We start from the raw sequence: 11,489 nt of genomic DNA, 5'->3' as shown, positions 1-11,489 counted from the left end.
AGAGCTCTGGTTGTCACTGCATCTATAAACAACTTGTATTGTCGAGTTGGAAGCCATTAACTTCTCTACAGGCTTTGCCTCACCATGAGCAGCATCCATGTACAGAAATAGTGTCTGGTCAAATATGGGTGGTGTCTGATCAATGGAGAAGCCATTGGATGATGCCATTGCTGTTTTCCCTGACCCCAAAACTGCTTTCACTGAAACCAATTTCATAATGAAAGTTTATAATTTCTGGGTAATCCTCAATCCATTTTTTATTGGTCACAAAACTACAATTCTGTAAATGAATTTCAACAATTCTACACTAGTGTGCTATCCATTTTTTTATTTTTCAGTATCTCAAGCATAATCAATTTAATCCAGACTCCTTTTCCAATAAAAATATTTCTTAAATCAACAATGTTCCTGTAATGAAAGTGTTAATGTCACAATTGTCTGCTTTTTGATAATGTCTATCGTGAAAGGTGAAAACTAACAGAAACCTTATCTCAAATCAAAGACTGATTAGAAAATCTGTAACAGTTACAAGCATCTGTCGTTGAAGTCAAACATATTGAGGCTTGTTGGACCAACGCTTTCAGCTTGGATTGTGTCAAGATAAGCCCTTATCCTAGTGCAAAGCCTGATCCTAGTGCAAAAGTTATATCAGATTATCAGACATGCAAAGTGTCTGTTTACCAGTAAAGAAATAAACTTGTGGCTGCTCATCTCCATCACCAGTGTCTTTCACAACTTGAAGTGTCAGGTTTCTGAGGGTCAAAATCAGACCTGAAGCTGTCTTTCATGCACTACTGTCATTCCCTCATATGAGTTTGATCATGACACACATAGTGTCAGTTTGGTTGTCGGTACACGCTACTCTTGTCTCTCACATGATTGCAGGGGGAATAAATCTGATTAAAAAAAAAACTTAATTTTTTTCAACAAGATGACAGAATTTTATGTACAGTTTGAGAAAAATATAATTGCAGATAAATCCAAACCAAATCTGAGCATCTGTAGCATGTGCTATTATTCCCATTTGTATACAAACATCAAACAACAGTAATACATACACATACACACCAGGCACACCCATGGGCTCGCCCCCAGTCCCTGCCCCAAAAATATTGCTGCATGTGTTGACTATTCTGGTATTGTCTTCTTCTTCTTCTCTTCTTCGTTCCTATTCGCCCCCGGTGGAGCACAGGGCCGCAACCACACGCCGCCATCGGACCCGGTCCTGTGCATCCCCTTCTAGTTGGGACCATGTCATGCCAGCTGTCTCTGCCTCTCTGTGGACTGATCGTCTCCACATCGTCTCCACATCTCCCAACCTTGCGCCTCCCCTGTGGGTTCCAGCCCAGAGCTTGTCGCGTTATATTGTCGGCTGGCTTCCGTAGAGTGTGGCCAATCCAGCCCCACTTTCGCTTCTTGATGTCTAGGCTGGCAGGGTTTTGGTTGGTCCTCTCCCACAGGGCGGTATTGTGCACAAACTAAATTGTTTACCTAGTGCACATCACTGTAAATGTTGGTTCATGATACACTGGCTGTATAATTCATTTTTAAAATGAACAGTGTTCCTCCACATGCACGTGTTTTCACGTACTCACCTTTCTTTGACCATAGAGGTCAAGTCCACTGACCAACTGATACCGAACACCACTGGGCACCTCGTGAAATTCTTTGATCTGACCACCACCAGGTGTATACCCAATTGCAACTTCATATCTGTTGAGCAGAAATGGGAGGAAGAATATATTACACAAAAGTCTTTTTAAATTATGTTAAAATATGTGTATTAAATATGCATTAACATTTTATAGACTGAAAAGATGGAGAGGCAGATTGGTGGACTTTACATTTTTCTAGGAACAAAAATACCATGCACTTACTTGCTAATTCCAGTTTCTGGGTCTTCAAAGGGTGACCAGGCAACTAAAACACTAGTCAGTGATTTTTGACACACTACGTCAATTGTCTTGCACTCTGTTTAAAAAAAAAACCCACCCAAAACAAATTAAAGAACAAACAAAAACAAACCAACAAAAAACAACAACAACAACAACAACAACAACAAATTATGTAAGTATGCATTTAATGTATGAAGTGTGAAAGTCAGATTACTTCTTACAAGTTTCTGATACCACTAAAGTTTTAAAATGCATTTCTCACAAATATTAACAGCTGCAGATTTCAAACCATGAAAATAAACTGACCTACGAGTCTGATGGAGAATTTTAACATATTTTAAAAACTTACATTTACAGCAAATTTATAAAGGTACAGGATAAACAATAAATCACAACAATTTATCTAAGTAAGGAATGGAAAACATTTTTTACCATCTTGGCTATTGCAAGTGAAAACATTGGCCAGGCTGGTAGCTGTAGCATTATCAGCAATGATAATGTATGCATCATTAAGTTCTACCACAAAGCCTGCAAGAGGAGGACTTGTATCCATGGAGATAGGACGTGACTGTGCCATTGTCGTCAGACCAATAGCATTTTTAGCAACAACTGTAGCGTATACCTTGGTCTGGTGCTCCACAATGTCCTTCAGACCTTTTCATGGAAGCACACATAGTCATTATTCATCTACATCTACCATATCTTATCAAGTATAATGAATTTTCACTTACACAACAGGTCGTATCTAAAAAAAAAAAATATATTTTTTGAAGAAATCAAAGGACAATGATAAAGTAACTGGCTATTTGTTTGGAGAGAATTGTGGATGATGGTATGGGAGTTTCTACAAGCCTCAACGATCTGGGGAGACAGGGCTGAAGGGACAGTTAGGGGATGTCTGTTCATTAACTAAAGAGTTGCTAGTTTCTAAATGGTCAGCACTCAGACATGACCATACTGTTTTGATAAAGCAATCTACAAAATATATTTCTTCTAGCTTTTTTAAAAAAAATTACAGTCACTGACACAAAGAAAAAGGACTTTTTGATTTACCAGATACAGTGTAGCTGGTCACATGTCCCTCCATGATCACAGGTGCAATAACATCATCTAGACCAGGTTGTGTGCCCATGTAGAAAGTGAAAGAGGTTATTGGAGATTGCAAATCCTCAAAACCTGCCCATGTGCACTCCACTTGCGAATGAGTCTGTATAAGACATGCACACAAACACACATGCTAACATACATGATTATGCATTACCAGAAGCTACAAAAAATGTACATAAAGTGAGATTTAGATTCAGAAACTTCGATTTGCTTAGTGAAGCAACATTAGCTTTTTTCTCTCTATCCTCTGATCTTCTAACCTGGATGAAAGAAGGGCACACAACTGTGCCTTGATCCGGAGGGCTAGTGTCCACTACAACAGTGGGAGAGATAAGCTGAGTTTTGAGTCCAACAGAATCCTCTGCCCAAAGTGTCAATATACTGGGATGACCTGGTTTGTAAATAAATCAGAAAGAGTTAAGCAAACTGCAGCAAATCTTAGATACTAGTTTTGTCTTTTTAAAACAATCATTTCTAGACATATTGACATTTTAAAAGAAACACTGGGAACACACACACGAAGCATACATGTGTGGTAGAGGTTGGATTAGATGCCAGCTGAAGGCTGACTGATTAACAGCGCTGATTGGTGTGCAAGTTTGGTTTGGTCCAAGGGGATGGAGGGGGTCATGATGAGAAGGAGTCGTCTTGTTTACTTTTCTTGGCAGTAGTTGCACTATTAGCTGCAGGTGACCAGCAAGTGGTCCCCATAAATAAAGGCATCAACAACCTCCAGCTATGCATGCAGAGTTCTCTTTGCATTGTGTGTGCAAGCATATGTCATGTGGTAGGTTGCCAGTTTACAAACCCAAACCAGGAACAGTAAATTTCTTATAAAATCACTGATGTTATTGTATGCATAAACAGCACCTAGACATAGTTTTCACTTGTCCCTGCTTTCCTCTTGTAACCAACATGATGGCTATGTAAATGTGGGTTAGTTGCACAAGAACACAACAAAGATCAAAATTGCCACACAACTGTAAATTTTATTCAGAGTTTCACTTGGTGGTCTCTCCACTCTTACTTCCAAACCAAAAAGCCTCCCTCAACTATAAAGCTACACTACTTATCCTATTCCTGTCCAACAAACAAACAAATGTTCCAGCAACCACCACCCCACTTTCCTAAGGTCTGGTCACCTTTCCCTGACCCCTGTGACAGCAGTGGTCACCCTATCCCTCACTGTCTGGTCATGGCCTTCCCAAGTGGGTCAGGTGACTGTAATTTAATTTAAGGTGTAACAATAGATCCAGTAGCCAGTAGCCACGGCTGGATAGTTCAAGGCTGGCTATTACCTATGCAGCAAGTGTGAAAAAGGGACAGTTTGGTATCTGTTTGACCCCTCCCACCTACAAAAACCAAGACATAACTTAGTACACTACTAGAGTGGTAAGTTCTTAACCAAATTAAAAAAATGAATTGTAGAGAAAAAAAAAAAACCCTGAAAATTAACACACATCCCTAGTTCACTCTGATCTAGCACGTTAAAAGCCTTAACCCCCTTAAAGGCTTAAATCTAACTCAGTCCAGCTTTTCACATAATCCAAACCCTAAACTCCTCCTATCGATGTTCACAGTTTCTGAAAAAATACATGAATCAAAAGTATCCTCCCCTGCACCCACACACAAAAGAGCAGAAAAGAGATAATGAAGAAAGTGAAAACAAAAATTCACACAATACCATCTGTCTTCAAGTCAATTCGTCTGGAGGGTAAAGCAGCTTCCCCAGTTTCAGTTACAGTCACCTCTGTGACTGACTTGATGTCAGAGGCACCAGGGTAAGAGCCAACAGAAAAATGAAGTTTTTTCACAATACTGTCTGCATCACCAAATGTCCACCTAGCCGTGAGTGCATCTGGCTCCTGCTGGTAGAAAACTTTCTCTGGCATCTGAAGTGCACTTGTGTTTGTTTCAGATGACAGGCTGAAAACAGCAACAATGTCTCTCAAGCATGTTGGACATCACAACTGCCACACATAAACAATGCAGAACTGGAAAGAAGCAATGCACATCATTGATGGCCAATAAAATCAGACTAATATGATGCTTTACCACAGTTATATCCACCAACTGCAGGACTGGCAGTGGTTCTATTTGTCATCTGCTAAATGTAATAAGGCATGCACCCAAAAGTAACAGTACAACAGTTGAACATACAATAACTGAACGATTCCCCACAACATTCAATTAAAATCTGTGACCTGATGAGTCCAAGCTTGGGTTTCTCTCTGTCAACAGTGAAGCCATCTGATGTTGACTGCACAGCCTGACCATTGTTGTTGAGAGCACGTACAGTTGTGTAGTATTTCTTGCCTGGTTCCAAGGGCAGCACAGCATGAGCAATGCCTCGACTGGCTATTCCTGTAGACCAACATAAAATTATGGTTTCCAAAACAAGATCTACCAAAAAACCGCACAAATTAAAATGAGCTGAGCATCTTTCTTATTTGCTGACATTTATTACAAGAGCATTTACTACAACCACTATCCTGCTCTGGAAATGCTCGTGGCAGTAAGGACCCCAATCATAAATAGACAGCCTAGCGATAAAGCCAAAAACAGTCACATGCCTGGTGCTAGCACAAAAGACCCACTCATGTCTGGTGTTAGCATCAAACTATCCCTATTGTGCTAGGACCAGAAGACCCACTCATGCTTGGTGCTAACAACTGAAAGACCCACCCATGCCAGGTGTTTGGTCCTCTTCCTCATCATGCACAATACCCATGGCCATCAGAGGCAGCACATCTTCAGCACCAGGACTTGAACCTACAGCCCAGTCAAAGTGCGTAAGACCATGTAGGTGACTTGAGAAGCCGCGGAACTGTGCTGTGACACTCCACATGTTACTCTGATAGTCCTCATCGTTCTGGCCCGCACTGCTCAAGAGAACAGTGTCCAGCCCACCATCAACTACTACACCTGCACGCAGTCCAATAGTTACCATGATCACTCACAGCATCACTGCGTCATGCTTGTTTTATTTCTAATTCTTCAACAGGGGTGTACTCCTGTCTAAATTTATGCCAACAAAAACTCTGTTGCATATTTTCTTCATACCTTAACAAAAATACATCATACCCCTTACCACACTGTGTTGTAAGCAGTACATATAAACTGATGAACATAGGTGATATTCCCCTTAATACACATGAATATAAAACACTAATGAACTACTCAAATTTTTCTTGTTGGGAGGCAAGATTCCCTTATAAAGAAAGAATGTTATGATTAATAGCCATCAGCTCTTCAGTACTTATATACCTGCTTTGTCCTCTTGAAGTACTTTGATCTTCTTTGAAATTAGTGACGGACTGACATCCCCTGCACCATTGTAAGCTCTGACAGTGACGTAATACAAGGGAATGTCAGTGTTGTTGTCTGTGAGTTGGAGGTTCAATCCTGAGATATATCTGTCCTGCTCTTTACCCACATTCCGCCAATCCAGCACATCAGTGGCACCTAAACAAATTGAGAAATGAACATCCAGAAGAAAGCAATATGCCTAAACTGTATGCTGAACTGCAGGACAACCAGTTACAATTACACAGACATCTACAAAGACCTAGGGAAGGCACTGTAGCCTGTTGGCTAATGTGATCAGCTGTGAAGCAAAAGATTGCTGGCTTCTGACCTAATTGGGCCTGAGGCTAGATTAGTTCCACCCCACTCAGAAGGCATTGAGCAGAAATGGGTACTTGATTTAAAATGAAAGGGGAATGCTGAGCTCTGCTTTCCACATGCCATGCCCTTGATATTGTGAACCTCTTTATGACTTTTTACCTTTTATTACAGATGAATGTAAGTTACTTTTATTTTACAACAATGAGAAGCAAACCAAACAATAAAACTAATTTATAGCACTGCTATGAAGCAAGTTTATCTTGGCTGACCTGGACTGGTGCCCACAGCCACCTCATAATGATCAATTCCACTCTCATGGTCAGTGGCCAGCCAGTTAGCCTTGATGTCAGACTGGTCACTCTGAAGAACATAGCCATCTAAATCTATCTCATCTTCGGTGGAAAGAACACCAACATGCACCCTCTCCATCTGAAAAAAACAAGCAAGTCACACTTTTCTAAATACTAGAGATTTGCCCACACCACATGAGAGATAAGTAGCTCAGATCTCATTAGAGTAAACCCGTTATAAAATTAGCAGTAAAGATATAAAAATACTTCAACACCTTCTAAGTGTTGATGTAAAAACCAACATACACATTCCAAAGTGCTTTACAGCAAGCCTACAAACAGTCAAAATATAGACATGAAGTAATGTAAACTATTTAAATTGATTAATGTAACCTCCACCAACTTGTAAAAGCTATTAATATTACATAGCACAGATTATTTGTCAATTTTATGTATTCATCCATCTATGACATACCAGCATAATATAATCGAAAAGTTATGTCAGAAATAATTAATGATCATTATAAAATTTACAGAGGCGTACAGTGGGAGGAGTGTTGTCGACCAGAACACCATTTGTATCGTAGGTGGTGACAGATCCTGCAGAGTTGACAGCAGCCATGCGAATGGAGTACCGCAAACCACTGGTTAATGTAAGGCCATTCACTGTCAGACTATTCCTTGGTCCAGATGGTAGGCGATTCCAATCATTTTTTGTTGCTAAAAATGCAAAACAAATAAGAATAAAAGCACATATAGTGCAGTTATAATAATTAAATGTAAATATTTATAGACCTATTAGATAAAAACAATTTATACTGAAAACTGCACAGCAGCACATATATATATATATACCATTATTTGTTTGACAATAACAATAAGCATTAAATCTCAGACAAAGCAAACATCTCTACATGAATAATCAGCATAAATTACTTTTCTGTTTCATCAACAGGAGAATGGAAATGCATCCACATATTTACAAACATCTGCCCCCACATTTATGCCTTCTAGCCTCCCTTATTTTGAATAGGTCTATCTAATCACTTGAAAACTGTGCCCAACCTGGAATTATTTGTGCATGGTGTCCATGCATTGTCTGGTAGACCTGATACTTGTAGTAGTCAATGCCAGATTCATCATCATGAAATTCAAATTTGGCTGAGAGGCTGGTGATGTCAGACTGATGTCAGAAAGGGAAAAACCCAACAGGATATAAAGTCACCTGATCAGTTATTTCAGCAAATAAAAAACAAAATTTAAAGCCATGTATCCCATTTAAAAGTGATACAAACATTACATTAAAAGCCCCTATAGAAATGTAACAGTGCAAATCAGTCATGTTTGGCTCTAACAATGCTCTGTACAAGTAGATACCATGATGACCACAAATCAACTGTGGTCAGATTGCTATTGGAAGACACCTGCCTTGCAGGTGAACTGCTTAAATTTTAGATCCTGTGCAGATTCCAAGTCAGGATAACTGGTCGTCACATATTTTGTAAGGTTCATGACACATTAACAACAACAACTTTGTGTATTCAGCAAGTATCTTTCCTATCAATCAAAAGTCTCCGAGCTTGACCACTCTATGAATCCTGGCCCACCCAGTTTGTATTCCCAGTGACTTTAGGCTGCGATGCCTCATCCTTCTAAAGCAAAGCCAAGCTTATGGGAATAAATAATGCACATAAATTATGCTGAAATAACCAACTGCATCCATTAACAGAAATTTCTTGCCTGGTATTCAATATCTGAACTTCCTAGTCCATCCCATAAGCTGTAAAGTTCTGGTGGAGTCAGGTCTATGATGAAGGAGTCTGTCTCAGAAGTAATAGTGTTGAGAGCACCATTGCTGACCCTCAGCTTAGTCCTGACAACATCCCTGTGTCTAAGGCTGAACCTGTGTTTCTCAAATGTTGTGTCTAGATTTACATTCTCCCACTCTTGAAGAACCTGGAAGTTTGTTGTGAGATTCCTGTGCAGAAATTGAAACTGACCCATCAACAATACTTTTAACAACAATGACATGTTACTTTTGCTTAGGTGTCAGTAAACGTGTCTTTCTACACTCTTGCCCCCTTTCCCTCAATGTCTTTCTTACACATATATATGGTTAAAAAGGGTCTCACGATGTTGCCAACATAATTTACTCTCTCTTCCCTTTCACTCCACTGAACACAGTTATTTTTTTTCTACAAAACATCTGCTTTCCAGATTACTACCAAAAATTTAAGATTCTTATTTTAGTAGAGTTTTTGAAAAGTATCAGAATGAAGATCAAGGGCATAATGAAAAATACACTTCATAGAAAGCATTGCTCAATCAAGCACTTACTCAGCTCGTTCAATCTGCACTTCATACTGCATGATGCCTGATTCTGAATCGCTGAAACCCTGCCAGCGAGCTGCTACTGTGGACTTGTGCACACTGAAGTGAAGGTCCTCAAAGTTCTCTGAGAGACCATCAATAACTTTACCTTCTTTAGGTGGTGTAAGGTCCACAAGAACTGTTAAGACAGAAATGTTAGGTTTAAGCTTCATTAATATAACCACTGTAACATTTTATTATATGATCGCTGAACTTAAAGAACTTGAAATCTGGCACCTTAAAATAGGCTGTGATAAGTTTTGCTGTGTGACAGACTTAATAACTCTGCTTGAAACAAGTGCTAAGTTTTAGCTTCTGGAAAGCTAAATAAATAAAATATAAATACCTCCATCTGAAATGCTTGTCACATTGAGCTGTTTATGTCCCCCATTGAAGGCCACCAGCATAAAGTGATATGAGGTGTTGTGCTTCAGAGAAGGGTTGCTGAACTGAATGCACTGCATGGACTGGCGGCGGTCCAGAACTTCTAGCTCTGTCAGTAACTTGCCACTGGCTGATGTCACAGCCCCCATGTAGAAACCAATGCCTGACTCAGGGTCAGTGAAGTTATACCAGTTTGCACAATACTGTTGAGAAAAGATTTTTAACTCTGACAAACCTTTATGGCTTTTGTTTTAGAAAAGCTGTAATGCATGCTATTTGTTGTGGTAGTGTTATCATTCATGTTTTTTAATACTTAGTGAACAAAATGTAAAGCTTCAAATTCTAATGTAGAAATGATCTTTCAAAAGTTGCACCCAAGTCTTTTTAGTTGATGATTTGAACCCATTATTTACTTTTTGTGTATACAACAAAGTGCAATGCACAACAAGTACACTTGGCTATTTTTCTGTGTCTTCTGTGGCTGCATGATGGAAGACATTCAGCTGTGTACAAGAACAACCCCCTCCCCTGCACTAAACCAAGAATAACTTCACCATGTTGCTGTCCTTGCTGTAACTGAGGTCATGTCTGGTCAGTGGTCCATCATACACTTTGCCAACAAGAGGAGGAGTGATGTCCACAATGATGGGGTTGTCTGCATGACCCAAGGCCTGCAGCTCCACTGTATAACATAAATAACTTGTTAGAATATGTTGAAGTATAGTCAGCATTAAAAGTTTAAGACAAAAATAAAACCTTTTGCACATCAAATCATTTTTCCTAACATGAATCGCCTTCTTGATCAATTTTTCTCACTTACCATAGTTCTGCACTCTTATCCTGATCCAGACAGGAACACCATTTATTATCTGATTGGTAATGCTAGCTGGGCCCTCAGTTTTGCTTTCTGTATCTGCCTCTAACCATCCCAGAATGTCACAGTTGAGAACAGTGCGCCCCAAGCAGATCCATGCACTTTTTATGTCTGAGTGAGGGTCACTGGGGAAATATTTAAAGAAATAACTTCTAAAATCAGATTTAGGTTGTTATGACTCTGACATTCAGACACTCAGACATGTACTAAAGACAGACAAAAGCATGCTAAAATTGTGACATATAGGATCTTTTTCCAACTTAAAAAATAAAAGTTATCAAAGCTTTGGACAGAATTTTTCAAAATTAAGATTGAAACACATTCATTAACCTTCACAGGTGTGTGTCATATTAGCCAAGCAGCCAGCCAGACCTCATCATTGCTATGCCCAGGAATACAGATAGAACTGATGTTATGTTTGCTTGCACTCACCTAGCATTGTACTTAGTAGTGATCAGATAGGTCATCTCATCATATCGTGTGCCATATACTTCATATATGACAGGAGGAGTCGTGTCAATGACATAAAGGTGTTGTGTGACACACAGTTGTGGCTAGAGGCCCTCCATACTCCACTTTATTCAAGGCACGTATTGTGACATAATACTTGCCATCTGCAATTTGATCATAGCCTTGAAGACCATGTCATCCACTTTTGAACACAACAAATAAATGCAAACAAGCATCCACTGATTACTACAGTTAAGTATAAATTCTGTATCTCATACTTGTGTCCAGAACACCAAACCATAGTAAAAGGAACAAAAGGGGATTTTTTCAACTCACCTGGGACTTTTCTGCCTTCCTTCATGTTCATGATGCCGGTGTGAGTCCACTGTGTCTCGTCATCTAGTGGTACCAAGTGGCGGTGTGGATCATGGTACTCATGAAGCAGCTCCTCGCAGGGTTTGCGACCTGCTGTTAGTGAGTATCCACGGATAC

General features: G+C 39.6%; 1 protein-coding gene across 2 annotated transcripts; it reads right to left on the bottom strand.

Moving 5' to 3' along the window:
* LOC112558273 lies at positions 1–11,115 on the bottom strand. Of its 2 annotated transcripts, XM_025228638.1 has the most exons (19): positions 10,980–11,115; positions 10,494–10,672; positions 10,228–10,355; positions 9,636–9,876; positions 9,257–9,428; positions 8,660–8,897; positions 7,985–8,102; positions 7,464–7,639; positions 6,899–7,058; positions 6,270–6,467; positions 5,688–5,927; positions 5,207–5,366; positions 4,687–4,928; positions 3,263–3,393; positions 2,949–3,102; positions 2,328–2,549; positions 1,878–1,971; positions 1,596–1,713; positions 64–200 (listed from the first exon to the last, which is right to left on the bottom strand). In XM_025228638.1, exons 1-19 carry the CDS (start codon positions 11,012–11,014, stop codon positions 198–200), a joined length of 3,009 nt encoding a protein of 1,002 aa, XP_025084423.1. In that variant the 5' UTR covers positions 11,015–11,115; the 3' UTR covers positions 64–197. The 2 variants fall into 2 exon arrangements, with proteins under 2 accessions (XP_025084424.1, XP_025084423.1); XM_025228639.1 differs by lacking the exon at positions 1,878–1,971 and having other exon boundaries at positions 1–200.
* Between the last annotated feature and the right edge of the window lie 374 nt (positions 11,116–11,489).

This window comes from Pomacea canaliculata, linkage group LG2, assembly GCF_003073045.1.
Source record: "Pomacea canaliculata isolate SZHN2017 linkage group LG2, ASM307304v1, whole genome shotgun sequence".
In the NCBI taxonomy this organism is placed as follows: domain Eukaryota; kingdom Metazoa; phylum Mollusca; class Gastropoda; order Architaenioglossa; family Ampullariidae; genus Pomacea; species Pomacea canaliculata.
This window is presented reverse-complemented; position numbering and strand designations above follow the sequence as displayed.

What these genes read in the sequence shown, in the direction of transcription:
- LOC112558273 (XM_025228638.1), bottom strand. Translation starts at nt 11,014, where the DNA reads ATGACCTATCTGATCACTACTAAGTACAATGCTAG. An exon ending in GTTCAGATATTGAATACCAG is followed by an intron (nt 8,103 to 8,659) that starts GCAAGAAATTTC and finishes TTCTGACATCAG; the next exon opens with TCTGACATCACCAGCCTCTC. An exon ending in CACTTGCAATAGCCAAGATG is followed by an intron (nt 1,972 to 2,327) that starts GTAAAAAATGTT and finishes TTTTTTAAACAG; the next exon opens with AGTGCAAGACAATTGACGTA.